The 13,445-nt window shown below is 37.6% G+C and overlaps 2 protein-coding genes across 3 annotated transcripts; one reads left to right on the forward strand and one right to left on the reverse strand.

The window, feature by feature from the left end:
* Positions 1–461: 461 nt before the first annotated feature.
* Positions 462–4,319, reverse strand: hmgb1a (high mobility group box 1a). Of its 2 annotated transcripts, none has more exons than XM_012828444.3 (5): positions 4,170–4,319; positions 1,898–2,058; positions 1,660–1,805; positions 1,263–1,437; positions 462–1,159 (listed from the first exon to the last, which is right to left on the reverse strand). In XM_012828444.3, exons 2-5 carry the CDS (start codon positions 2,042–2,044, stop codon positions 1,001–1,003), a joined length of 627 nt encoding a protein of 208 aa, XP_012683898.1. In that variant the 5' UTR covers positions 2,045–2,058; positions 4,170–4,319; the 3' UTR covers positions 462–1,000. The 2 variants fall into 2 exon arrangements, with proteins under 2 accessions (XP_012683898.1, XP_031427650.1); XM_031571790.2 differs by lacking the exon at positions 4,170–4,319 and adding an exon at positions 3,103–3,247.
* A 5,195-nt stretch (positions 4,320–9,514) lies between these two features.
* Positions 9,515–12,104, forward strand: LOC105901046 (arachidonate 5-lipoxygenase-activating protein). Its single transcript, XM_012828438.2, has 5 exons — positions 9,515–9,730; positions 9,868–9,940; positions 10,906–10,976; positions 11,362–11,443; positions 11,811–12,104. Exons 1-5 carry the CDS (start codon positions 9,661–9,663, stop codon positions 11,971–11,973), a joined length of 459 nt encoding a protein of 152 aa, XP_012683892.1. The 5' UTR covers positions 9,515–9,660; the 3' UTR covers positions 11,974–12,104.
* The last annotated feature ends 1,341 nt before the right edge of the window (positions 12,105–13,445 follow it).

Below are 13,445 nucleotides of genomic sequence, written 5' to 3' on the forward strand. Positions count from 1 at the left end.
TAGGTTTTAAATCGAAAGATATTCACCATAGCTGAAACTGTTTATTGAAAAGTAAGCCTAACAGACCAAATTTGATCTGGTTTAGAGGCCTGAATCATTCTAAATTCATACTGTCATTTTAACAGCCACAGTATGGTGCTCCTAAATGGCATCTGGGATTACTCGTGGTCTGACGTTGCTAATCTTGAAAGTAAATTACAGATAATAATAAACTTTAACATTTTCATGTTTTAGTGTCTTCATAGTATTTGAGAAGCAAAACAATCAATGCCACCACTTGGAACTGAATGGCAGGATCACGATGTACATTTTAAGCTTCTTGACACATTGGGCAAATGCAATTATTCCTTCTTATATTAATATTCTTTCAGTACATATGACTCTTGAACACTGCAAAGGGTGTGGACTGTTATCAGAATATACTAATGACAACTACTCACTGGTGAATCATCTACACAGTATTTCCTTCTTAAAAAAAAAGTTTATTGACGTCAAAGCATGTCAATGTCAACAACCACAGCTGCAATTTTTCTTACTGTTGCAATTACAGTGGTATTCAAAGTACAGTAAAAGAACTTTATGATACAGCATTTTTAATGATAATACATAATTTTTAATTATAAAAAAGAAAACACAAAAACATTAGGGTAAAAACTGATACCCCACATGAAACTAGGTTGTGTGCTGTGCACCATTAGGAACTCCACTGACTAAGCCAATTATACAATCCCCATTAACTGTACCACGGAAGAATAGTGGCTTGGGAGCTACCACTAAAAAAATAAAAAAGAGGAAAAATACAAACACAGATGACACTTTTTGTAGTGTTAACTATACAATAAGGAAAAAAGAAACTGTACAGCTTAAAAACATACCATATACACAGCCTTATTTTTTTGTTTTGTTTTGTTTACTTTCTTGTCATAAGTGAAATGTGTACAGGGGGTTAACTGCTTTATAAACACGACTGAACTCTATATGAACTATATATTTAACTGTTCTACTCATCATCGTCTTCCTCATCATCATCATCATCATCGTCGTCGTCGTCATCATCATCGTCATCATTATCTTCCTTTTTTTCAACAACTTTGGCTGGAGCTTTTGCCGACGCTCCTCCTACTTTACCTCCCTTACCTTGCCGATATGCTGCAATATCCTTTAATGAGAGAATTCAAAACAGATCAATTTCAGATATCTTACAATCCCTGTATTAAAATAATTTTACAAGGATTAGATGGATGACATTATCCTGTCTATACCTTCTCATACTTCTCCTTCAGCTTGGCTGCCTTCTTCTCATATGGCACCTTATCCTCAGCTGTCTGTTTATTCCACATCTCTCCCATCCTCTTAGCAACATCTCCAATTGACAGGCCAGGAGTTTCTCCTTTGACCTTGGGTCGAAACTCCGCACAGAAAATGAAAAAGGCAGACCTAAAAGATAACAGATAAACCACAAAACACCCACTCTTAGTAAATGACAGATGATTAATAATTCCCTAATTTAATTATTTATCACAAAAAAAAAAAAAAAAAGGATTTTTTTTTTTATAAAACACATTTATTACAATTTTGATATTTTTTGTATAGATATACACTCACACATATATATATGTATACACACACAGATATATTCTGATTATATTGATCACTTACGGAGGCCTTTTGGGGGCATTGGGATCTTTAAACCTCCTCTTTTTCTCTCCTTTGGGTGGAATGTAGTTCTTCATCTCTCTTTCATAGCGGACCTTGTCTTGTTTGGCCATATCTTCAAACTTACCCTTCTCTTTAGCTGACATCGTCTGAAAAAGCAGCAGACAAAAAATATGTCACTAATTTGTCATTAATTGAATAATTTATTGTACCCTCCATTTAATGGACAATATAAGTTTACCTTCCATCGCTCAGAACACTTCTTGGAGAACTCGGCGAAATTGACCGACGCCTCAGGGTGTTTCTTCTTATGTTCCTCGCGGCAAGTCTGGACAAAGTAGGCATACGAGGACATTTTGCCTCTGGGCTTTGTTGGATCTTTACCCATCCTTCTTCCGTTATCTGTAAAACATCGCCATTAAGCTCTTTATATTTCACTCCGTCTACTGATATGCAGAATGTATCTTGTAATGTGTAGTACGATGCCACAACTACTTCAGTTAAGTTCATAATTATATTTTATTATCACCATTAATTAATACTTATTTCATACCCTAGACTATCTTGGCCTGTGATTAACACAACTCTTTTGGGATATGTAATTCATAGATTCCCTGTGTAAAATGTACGATTAACAGCAACTCTTAGGCTTGACTCCACTATCAAGGCTATAACGCTTACAAAACTACCATTAGCGAAATCTACATATCAAATAATGTATCCATCGTGCCAATGCATGAGACTACACAATCTGATTCTTGAGCGAACAAGTGACGCTTTACTAGTCATTACGGAGAAGTCCGAGACCAGTTTTGACACTACGATGTGTAGGCTACATGTTTTCATTGCTAACATATGTCTAGCATACATCGCACCATCAAAATAAGTTTTACAATAGCTACAATATTTTTCTAAGCCTAGCTTACAACAGAATAAAGAGGGCCAACAAATTTCACGTAATACCTTAACTTCACTAGCTGACACGTCAAGGGCGTAACTTTACTAGTTCGTGCTGTCAAAAAACGATTTTCGCGATTAAAACTAGGCTACAAAACTATATTCTATAACTAACCTCAACTCAGAAATGTGCAAAAAATGACTTGGTCAGCTTGCTAACTCCGTCTTTTGTAATCCACAATGACACAAAAATGGCGAAAGGTGATTATCCTAACATTCTGTTAAAAATGTAAGACACTTAAACGTAAAAACATGTCCTTATAATATTCTTCACGGTATAGAGGCTGTTGGATAGACTACCAACTGTACTAATGGCGCATAACGTTAACATAGGCTTTCTGAGGAAAAGGAGGTCAACAACGACAGCAATATTTCTTCTTCCATTTTGTGAGAAAGCCTTCTTCATGAAAGAAAGTCCACCTCAAATGTCTCCACCCGCCTTCCTGATCGCTTTTTAAATCGACAAATATGTAAAGAAAGCCCGTCTACCTGACAAATTTCTTCTTCGGAAATCCTATGCACTAGCCCCGGTGTATAGTAATACACTGAGCCTGTACTGTGTCTATGTACGGGCTGTATTGAGTTAGTTTGCTATGAGCTTGGAATGGCCGCTTGTCTTCGTCTACCAACACAGGGAATATGGCTCCTTCTCTTTGTGTCAATGCACAGCCATTACACTGCATGCAATAGAGGGCAGAGCGACCGCGATACCCACATCTTTTCAAGAGGATTATTTAGGCCTTATTTGTTGGCGAAAAAATACAGAGAGATATGGATTGTAACGAGGAAAGATAGAACATATATTTTCCAGTGCTAGTTTGTTCATTTACACATCGGTTATGGTAGAAAACACGGCTTGAAAAAGTTGAACCGAACTGCGCTTGTCAACCAGTCTTTGTAACGGGCTCAGCCTTGTTTCCTATGCAAGTAGTCAGCCATTACAGTAAAGCGCAGATCCTGAGGTAATTTTACTAAGAAATATCATCGAGTTATTTGACACTCTGACAGTGTATATGTACATACACATAACATGCATTTCCTAAAAGAACACTAATATTTTCTCATCGTTTGCTGTATATTTCTCAAGATTTCTTATCCTCGCATGACAGGCATCTCCAGGCTCTCGCAATGCACTGCAATGGCTAATGTTACTGTATCTAGCGAAAAGCCTAGCCTATAGCTAATGTTACCATATACCTTGTTTGTACGCAATTCAGCCAGTTGTCCGAAACACATTATTTGTCAGTCGAGTAGTTTCAAGGTAAGTCACTTCTAACAATGACATAATTGTATACAATCCATTTAACCCCCTTATGAAAAATACACAATTTGTTTCCTAGAAATGTATTCATATAATGTTAGCTAGCCTATTTTTGTCTAGAAATAATGTTAATGTTAGCTTAATGATACTGACATTAATATTATCATGTGATGAACAATTTAAAGACAATTGACATTTGAACATTTTTTAATATCGATTGCATTACAACACTGTTCTGTAAATATTATTGTTTTACTTAGCTAAGAACACTTTCTAATTTCATTCAGATACTTACCACTGGCTCGTACTGGTTCTGTGTGATGCAATGGCTGTATGTGAAGGCAGTGGCGATACGCAGTCTCCTCTCTCAGCTCTCAAAGCTGTAACATTACTCTCAGTACGATTGCCCCTCTATTGGTTACCGCCAAGTCTTGGGCTCATCTGATTCGACACGGGCTTTCCATTGTCCTAATAACAAGGACAGTTTGATTGGTTTTCTTTGATGAAACGTCACTAGAGTTTTAAATGGCGGGTTGATATGAAAACTCTCCCTGTATCCAGCTTTAGAAGTGATGCTGGAAGACTGTACTGTTTGCAATGGTTTGCTATAGTATTGGATTCTATGTGTGTAGCAGCGTAGGCTGTTAAAGAAATGGGGGTAAGTGCAGAACTACTGTGGACCAGGGATACCTACAGGGGTGAGATGACATTGATTTTTTTAGACTCATTTGGCAGAAACAGCTGCACTCTATTGCCACAATAGTGTATTTTTTTTGTATTTGTTCCCGATGTATGTATTTATGAATATCGGGTTTTCCAATCATTTCTTCAAAACTGTTTTTTACACAACTCGAACGTCTGTCAATGGAGGTCTGTTGAAAGGAATTACTTAAACGTGCTGAGACCATTCTATGATAGCCTATGGCTCGATTGGGTCGTGTATTATCATAGGCTATGAGGTGGATGGGCGCTTTGTCTCAAACATTACAGAATTAATGATAAGTAGGTTAGGCTACATGACATGATTAGTCAAGAGGGCTTTATTTCTATTGTACTGACTCATATGACTTACTTGATGAAAAATGTATCATATCTGTATCATAAATTCTATTATTTTTGGAAACTGGAAGAAGCCAGGCTAGTCAGTCTCTTTACAGTAGGCCTTGGCTACTTAATTTCTGATTCTGGTGCCTGAAAACTCAGCTATTGTATATATTTAATCAGTTAAACATTTTTGAAATAGATATGATGAAAATGTGCATATGAATATCAAATCATGAATATCAAAATATGAATATCACTGGCATCAAATCACAGTTTACTAAAATGGTATATTGGCTGATTCATTCATATATGTTAGAAAATCCAACGGTGCATGTGCAAATTAGATTCAGGTTTTTTAGTTAGTTATTCCTCCCCCCAAAAACTAATGAAACTAGGTTTTTATCCACATAGTGATAACTGATTGGGCATTAATCAACAAACTAACAGCCATAGGTGTGGACTGGCAGGCTTTTGGTTTTAACTTGTGTGTCAGTGGGGCACAAGTCAAATGTAATGCTCCCCAAGACTTACCCATTGTCACTAACCTACATTGTGTAGGCACTTATATCAGACATACACTTCTGAAATGTCTAGCATTGTCTATGCCCTGGACCATACCACAGTAATCATTGATTATTAGTATTGATTATATACCCTGAATGCATTGCTAATACACAAACAAACACACACAATGTAGACATCAAATGGAGTCGTCACTATTGATAAACAGCTTAATTGTACCTCAGCCTGAATAACTGTGTTGTGCTCTCCGTTTGCTGCTTTGGCTTATCTGTGACATCAGTCAATGAGCATAGCCTATATGGTTCACAATCTATGCTGAGTTAAGGGTAGCATTTTAACCTATGAAGTGGTCTGACATTCTGTGAATCAGTACTAATGTTTCATTAATGTCTCCTAGCAAAAGTAATAAGCATGCATGCTAGTCGCACAGACACTGCTGTCATTATTTGTATAGAAGACTAGATGGGGACCACATCCTTGTTTCTGCATAGCCATTTATATTGATTGGTTAGGGTATCAGAATAATGTGTGTTAAGAATTAAAGGAGTATAATGTGGTTAAATAGAATAATGGATAATTTCTTGTTGTTGTCATGCATGATTCATCATATTTCTCCACAAGCCGTTTTGATCACATTGTCTGTTTCCATGCTTGTTTACCCTGCCTTTGACGAATACAATATTCTTTACTTCTTTAACATTTAGGATGCTCTTTTTCTGACACATCTGGAAAAGTGAGATTAGAGGAATCAGATGGGAAGATCATGATGGTGACATATAAGTGAATATTCAGGCAAAGTGTGATGCTCGAAAATGACTTAGATGTACAATATGTCTCAACACTCTCTAAACACACCATATTCTGCTATCATCATGAGATTTAACTAATGCCAAGTCACATTTATACAAGGTACATGACCCCAGTGAATTGGCATTTTGAAGAAACAACATTCTTAAGAAAAATAAATTCTTACATTATTTCAGTAGTAACCATCCAATTAAAAAACTATTTACAACTACTATACATGTAAAAATGCCTCACAAAATAAATCAACATTAAAACAATTACTTCAACTTTGTATATTCTAAAAAACACTTGATTGTTTTAGATTGGAAACAAACCACCATTAAAGTGTAATTTTGGGAATATACCACTAGGCTGCACTGACGCTTGAAAAATGTGTATAAATCAACATGACTAGGCGCAGAGCAGTGCAGGGAGTAACTGGTTGAGCTCAGGTCCTGGGTCCTATCAAACCCCACTAAAGCAGTGGGATGAGATACTTTGATGAGTAAATAAAGTAATGAATGAGATGAAGTTGATAAATAAAAATGGAAATATAAAAAATGAATACCACTCATTTTTTATGACATTGTTTTAAAACAGGAGGCAATAAGATATATCTGTTGATCTGTTTCATTTACTCTGACATGGACTGATTAGATGATTAATAATGGCTTACTATAAAGCACCATTTATGTATTATTATGTATGACTGACAAATCATATCTTAATCTAATTATTTTAGAATAACTGCATAACCAGATAATGTCTTTTTTTACCACCAAATACCTAGTTAAATTAAGGAACTTTTCCATTTTCTTCCTCTACATTTGTAGCAGTGTGTGCACAGGAGTAGTCACAATCAAGTTCTACAAAGCAAAAAAGGTTGCTGATTCATTTAATATATTCATTACATTTTTTCCATTTACTTAATGAGAACGCAGGGACCATCACTGCATGTACTTGCGTGGTTCCTTTCTGCATAGATTTACAAGACCATAAGCCCCCAGAAATTGTGGTGTGGAGGACGGTTTTCATTCTAAATGCCTGATTTGGAGACTCTGCAGTTTCAACACAGACAGTGACAGTGCAGCGATTTATAGCGAGAGATTAACATTCAGGCTCAACATCAGCGTCCATCAAAATGGAGGAGATGACTCAAATCAAAGTATGAAATAATAATCTTTGTAATATTGCGTAGTGCATTAAACATCCACCAGGGGGTGATATGGGCAATGGAGTTTCTGATGGAGGCTGTCATAGTCCTGCTGTTCACCAATGTTTTTCAACTTTTACATTTGCTCCTCTGCATAAAATGGTACAGGAGTGTGGTGCAATTTACATGGGTGCTGTAACAATTTACACCGAGGACAAAATATATTTAATGTCGTAACAGGGACTCTTCGTCTTTTTAGATGCACCATGTACTTCAAAGCATTCTAAATTTGACAGATGCAAAAATGATCTTGCCGTGAAGTTTAGGAATCGCCCATGCTTCCCACTCTCTCAGTTCAACCACATTTAACCATAGATATTTTTCCTGCTATCTTTGCTGGTCATCTGCTCAACTTAATTAGTAGTAGTATACATTAGTGAATTCAATTTTTGGACTTTTGTACATTGTACATTGAATATAACCTTTTAACTGCTGAATACAATTGTATTGCTATTTATAATGAATCATTCTATGTAAAACACAGCATTTCATATTCCATAATAAACAGCCCACATATCATTCACATTTAGAAATGTCATACTGACAAGTATGAATGACTAAGATTTTGATGGAAGCTTCTGTCAGTCTGCCCCAGGGCAGCTGTGGCTACTGAGGTAGCTTACCACCACCGGTATGACTGTGTATGAATGACTGCTGGACTCTGGACTCTGTAAAGCGACTTCGGGTATATAGAGAAGCGCTATATAAGATTTAATTAATTGATTGATTGATTGATAAGATAAATGCAATGATGCTGTATAAAATAAATGCTGATGACTACTCTGGAACCTAAATGGTGTTTTGATGGCAGGCTTGTATGCCATAGCTTGTATTCCATAGCTTGTATGCCATAGCTTGTATTCCATAGCTTACCGCAATTCTGAGAGGAAGTCAATTCAATTCAGAAGGGCTTTTTTGGCATGACAAAAACTCACTTTTCATTGCCAAAGCATTTCTGATTATACAGGTAGTTGGGGGAAAAAACAGAACAGAGCATCATCAGTAGTACGACTGTGTGTGTGTGAGTGTTGTGCTTGTTTCCTAAGCCCTTGACTGATGACATGACTATCTTTCTCTGTGGCAAGCATCTACATATCATGCTGTGACGCTGTGACGCTGAGATCTTGTTCCTCACCTAATAGTATTCTTAGAATTTGATTGTCTTCAAGTTTTTGGGTACATTATTCTAAAATGAGGAAGTAATTGGTTTTGGATTTCTGGCAGCATAAACTCAAAAAGTGAAACTCTGATTCTATCATGCCTTGGCTGCAGTGTGTGCACAGCCTGTCTTCTCTGTCTTTTCAATAGCCAGGCTATGGAACTCTCTCTCTCTCTCTCTCTCTCGTGGTCTTGGTTTTGGAATACGTGAATGAATGACCACATCAAAAACGACCCTACTGTAACCACATGCAGTGCAAGTTTCTAACCCTGCACCAGAGGTCAGATGACCTACTAGTTTGCATCGTCTTGTCATGAGGCTCAGTGTTTCGTTGAAAAGACACGTTCATCTCCGCACTTTTTCTTCTGCTTACTATTACTACTATTATTTTAGCCATGATCGTAACCCCATGTCAGGCATGCAACAAAACCTACATTTCATTCAAAGGTACAGGTTGTTGATATTTAAGCTCAACACCCAATCAAATTACACCCATCCTTTCCTAAAGCAACTTGTTGATTGGCTGGAATTGTTTATGACTCAGTGACCAGAGTTTTTTGGAGTGTACACTCTGAACCGACAGCTAGGGGACAGTCAGGAGCAATTCACTGAATTTGACAAAAGTGAATTGAATTACAATCGTGGACTGTAACTTTTAATGTTTTTCTTTTATTTTGCTACATTTTTTATTTATAAATGTTTCATATCTTCTGAACAGTTTAATAGTACTGAAGGTGTACAGAAATGTGGGTGTAATTCACTGTATGTAGATCGTAACTAGCACATCATTATTGTCACTCAAAACGAAAACCTGTTCCTGTATCTGACATTACCAGAGAGAGAGAGAGAGAGAGAGAGAGAGAGAGAGAGAGAGAGAGAGAGAGAGAGAGAGAGAGAGAGAGAGAGAGAGAGAGAGAGAGAGAGAGAGAGACACCTCCCAGAGGACAAATATACAAGTTGTGGTGGGAGTCCTCTTCCTCATTTAGCTGTTGCAACTGTGCAGTGAAGACCTGTTCATCAGAAAAGATATTCAGTTAATTTCCCCCCCCCCCCAAATTGATCATGGACATTGATGTCATGGAGAACATCTTCCTTCTGGTGTTGGTTACACTCTTCAGTGTTCTTCAAAATGGTAAGTAAATGACTTACGATTACCACACCATCTGTATCCTTATCAATGCAATAGGGGTCTATTGAACTCCAGTTGTTGGTTCTGATGTTTCGATGTTATCTGACACCCATTGATGTTCCGTACATTTTATTTTTCAGCGTTCATTGCTCTAAAGGTGGAAAAAGAGTGCAAAAAACAAGATGCTGCGTTTGAACGACTGTCATGTGCCAAGTAAGACAGTTTCTTATTTCTGTGCATGTAATTTTGACTGAGAAATAATTGATGGCACACTTATAAGATATAGCAACAATGTCACATCATTGCCAAATGGATGCATGCCTTTTTCCCCTCAGTGTTCCTCTTATACACTAATTTGGATAGTGAAGTAGATATAGGGGTTGTATACTGCTTGCTCTGTTTGCTGCATGTCAAGGTTTCTTTGCATATTAGGCTTACTCCCTGTGTAGGGCTTCTACTAATGTTGTAAACTTTCCATTTGATTTGCATTAGTCAGCGTTTCAGACAAAACCACAAAGACTTTCCCCTGTGACACTAACATTAGCTGCAAGTGTGGAAGCGGACTAATCATGCTGTACTGGCTCCATGTTTCTAACTATAATTACTAATTCTATGTTACAAAATATATTTGCAGAGCTCACTTTGGAAGTGGAAAGAGGTCATGTTTTCAGATAAGATGGAGAGATTGATTCTAACCATTGTAACCAGCAGTCCACATCCTGTTCAGATCTGTGTAGAAGTTTACTGTCATATTTCCGCTAGAGCAGTTCCTTTACAACTTTTAATTGATTTATTTTTAAGATTAACATTATTGAGAACAGATCTTAAACCGAAGGAATGTTATGTGACTACTTGTAAATACTTACAGAGCATATGTATCAGTGCATATATGCACTGTAAGTCAATAGGAAATAAATTTTCTGTGATTCATTCACCAACATCCAGGAAGTGCGTATTGCTCAAAAAATATAAGCTTGTCATTACATGAGGTCATTGCACATACTTACTGCCACTTACAGGAAGCATCTTTTTAAAGCCTGTGGTTTGAGCAATCACCAACTGGTGAAGAAAGGGGAACATGAAGTGTGATGCATCCTCTTGCAAAGCAATTGCAGGGGCACCTATAAACCAACCCCTTGCAACCCCAGCATTTATCATTTATTTCTGTGAATCCTCAGGAGGAACTGCATGGACACATATCCCACATTCCTGGCTGTCATGTGGTGTGCTGGTATCTGTCTCAGTCAGGGTAAAGTGTGCTTCCACATGCCTTCTATCACATCACTGACTGAATTCTCAGGCATTTCTGCTACAATAAATTGTAGATAGTAGTAGAATGTGAGACCTGCAAGTTTTGAGTTTCCGGTGATGGCAAGATGATGTGATACAATTGACGGTTTAATCAAGTACATGTCCATCCTTCCATGAATAAGCAGACTAGTCATTAGTGGTATATAGGGGCGCTACTGGCTCCATAATAAACCAGTTGATAGTGGTGATCTGTGACATTGATTTGTGTTGGGGGTCCCTTAACATGCTAGGTTCATTATCAGATCAGGAAGAGCTCTTCTGTTAGTACTACTGTTTCTGTTTTAACAGCACTTGCTTTGTTGTGTACATTTTTTATCCTTTAGCTCCAGCGGCATTTGCAGGAGGGGTGTACCTGGTGACACGGCAGAAGTACTTTGTCGGGTACATGGGGCAGACATGTCAGAGGTAAACACAGATTACCTTCTCTTTCCAGATGTGTATGTTAATTGAATCTGTCTTGTGTAATCGGTCCCATTACATTTCGGTTCCTTACTTTTGACTGTGCGGAATAGCTAGGCTTTGGCTTGGGTAAAGTACTGGTTATCGTGGGGTCTAGGGACAGGTGGTTATAGTTGAGTCGGGTTGGTTTACAGTTAAGTTGACATGTAGTTTAGAGACAGGGCTATTTGACAAGTATTTGATTGTTCAGATGATTTATTGACTGTATTCTTTCTAAAATGTGCTATCAAAATAACTTGCTAATGTGTTAACCTCATGCAATCTGTTTCACGCAACTTTATTATCACCTAATCGCCCATCTTTCTCACGACAGTATCCCCGGTTATCTATTTGGGAAGCGTATGCTTGCCTTCCTATTCCTAATGTGTTTGGTGGGCATCGTTAACTATCTGCTGGGTCAGTACTGCGGAAGTGACTACAAGGAATACGTACAGACCATCACCAAGGCGGCCTCTACCCTTCTTCTGATTCCCTGAAGCCCACAGCAGGAGCTGCAGAGAATGTGTTCAGGTTTTTGTTTTTGTGTTGATGCAGACACAAGCTTCTCTGTCTATGCATTTGATGAGAAAATTTGACGTGTGAATAAAATCCTTTTTTCTTTGCAAAATGGACTTTCTGTTGAGTGCACAGGGTTTGCAGGACACTGAGATAAAACTGTACCAAATTTGTCGTTATAAATGTGTAGAAAATATTACACTGACAGTGTTCTGAAACTGGATCCAAAGGCAAAGTTTATTTACATTTACATATATACATTTTTTAGACACTTATATACTCTAATGTGTACTTAAATACTCAAAGGCCATTTTATATTTTAGAGAACACAAGTATACCTTAAAATGTTGCTTACTCAGGCCAAACCAGAAGGACATCAGAATGGTCCCTCAGGGTAAAGGAACAATCTGTCCAAGACGTCTCCTTTATACCACTGGGCAGAACATTTTCCCTCTCTCCGTCCAACTGTGCAAGGCTTGGCTAAGGTCGATCTGAGTGGGAAAATGTGTACAGATGACTTTACAGGGAATGGCACATCCACAGTATTTCTAAGTATTATATATATTTACATCCATCATGAAGTTGAGGAAGTTACTGAGGAAAACTGTTGCATGCAGTGATGCAAAGTCATCTTCTGTACTTTTCTCCTGCCACTGAGGACATTGTGTGATCCAGTCCCTGTTCCATTCGCCATCCGACTAAAGGCAGACTTTTTAACACCATTATAAAGTATGCACTCCCTGCAAGATGAGAAAGGGGAAGAGTGATGCTTAAATAACCAAACTCACCACATGCCAGTGGCACATGAACCATCCTTTTGCACTGCATAAAAAAACACTATGTGAGGATTTAGCCATATTTAAGCAAACAGAATAAGAACATACAACATGGCATATCCTCCCTGAAGGCCACTGTTAATAGATCAGGAATAGTTTAACTGGGCTATAATTTATGTCTACTGACGCAATTAAGAGAAATCTTCGTTTAAAATTCCGACTCAGTCCAAAGCTCATAGACGGCGATATTTTGCGCCCTCTCTCGAAGGAAAACCATAATGCATACACTTGCACTTTTTATATTATGCTACCTACCACATCTGAAAAATATTTACACAAAGAATGAGATATAATGGTTAAGGTTAGGTATTTAGCAGACACTTTTGTCCCAAGCGACTTATAAAGACAACCTGCAGCAGGCAACTACCACTGTACTATCAACAGATCAATCTTCATCTTTCTTTGCCCGTATTTAAAGCTCATAGACAGTACATTTCGCTCACTATCTTTAAGAGAAAGCATAATGCATACACCATTGCACTTTTATAACACACTATGTATTTAGTGCAATTTAGAGAAATCTTGATTAAAAACACCCTTGTCTAAAGCATAGACGGGGAAACATAAACCATACACCATTTCACTTTCATACAAAACTACCACATCTAAAAGAAGTA

This window comes from Clupea harengus, chromosome 8 (genome assembly GCF_900700415.2).
Source record: "Clupea harengus chromosome 8, Ch_v2.0.2, whole genome shotgun sequence".
Taxonomy (NCBI): Eukaryota; Metazoa; Chordata; class Actinopteri; order Clupeiformes; family Clupeidae; genus Clupea; species Clupea harengus.

Excerpts from the sequence above, each read along its gene's own strand:
- hmgb1a (XM_012828444.3), bottom strand. The coding sequence starts at position 2,044 with ATGGGTAAAGATCCAACAAAGCCCAGAGGCAAAATGTCCTCGTATGCC. Across the intron at positions 1,438-1,659 it reads AATGCCCCCAAAAGGCCTCC|GTCTGCCTTTTTCATTTTCT; the intron begins GTAAGTGATCAA and ends GTTATCTTTTAG. Across the intron at positions 1,160-1,262 it reads TGAAGGAGAAGTATGAGAAG|GATATTGCAGCATATCGGCA; the intron begins GTATAGACAGGA and ends CTCTCATTAAAG.
- LOC105901046 (XM_012828438.2), top strand. The coding sequence starts at position 9,661 with ATGGACATTGATGTCATGGAGAACATCTTCCTTCTGGTGTTGGTTACA. Across the intron at positions 10,977-11,361 it reads TGGTATCTGTCTCAGTCAGG|CTCCAGCGGCATTTGCAGGA; the intron begins GTAAAGTGTGCT and ends TTTATCCTTTAG. Across the intron at positions 11,444-11,810 it reads ATGGGGCAGACATGTCAGAG|TATCCCCGGTTATCTATTTG; the intron begins GTAAACACAGAT and ends TTCTCACGACAG.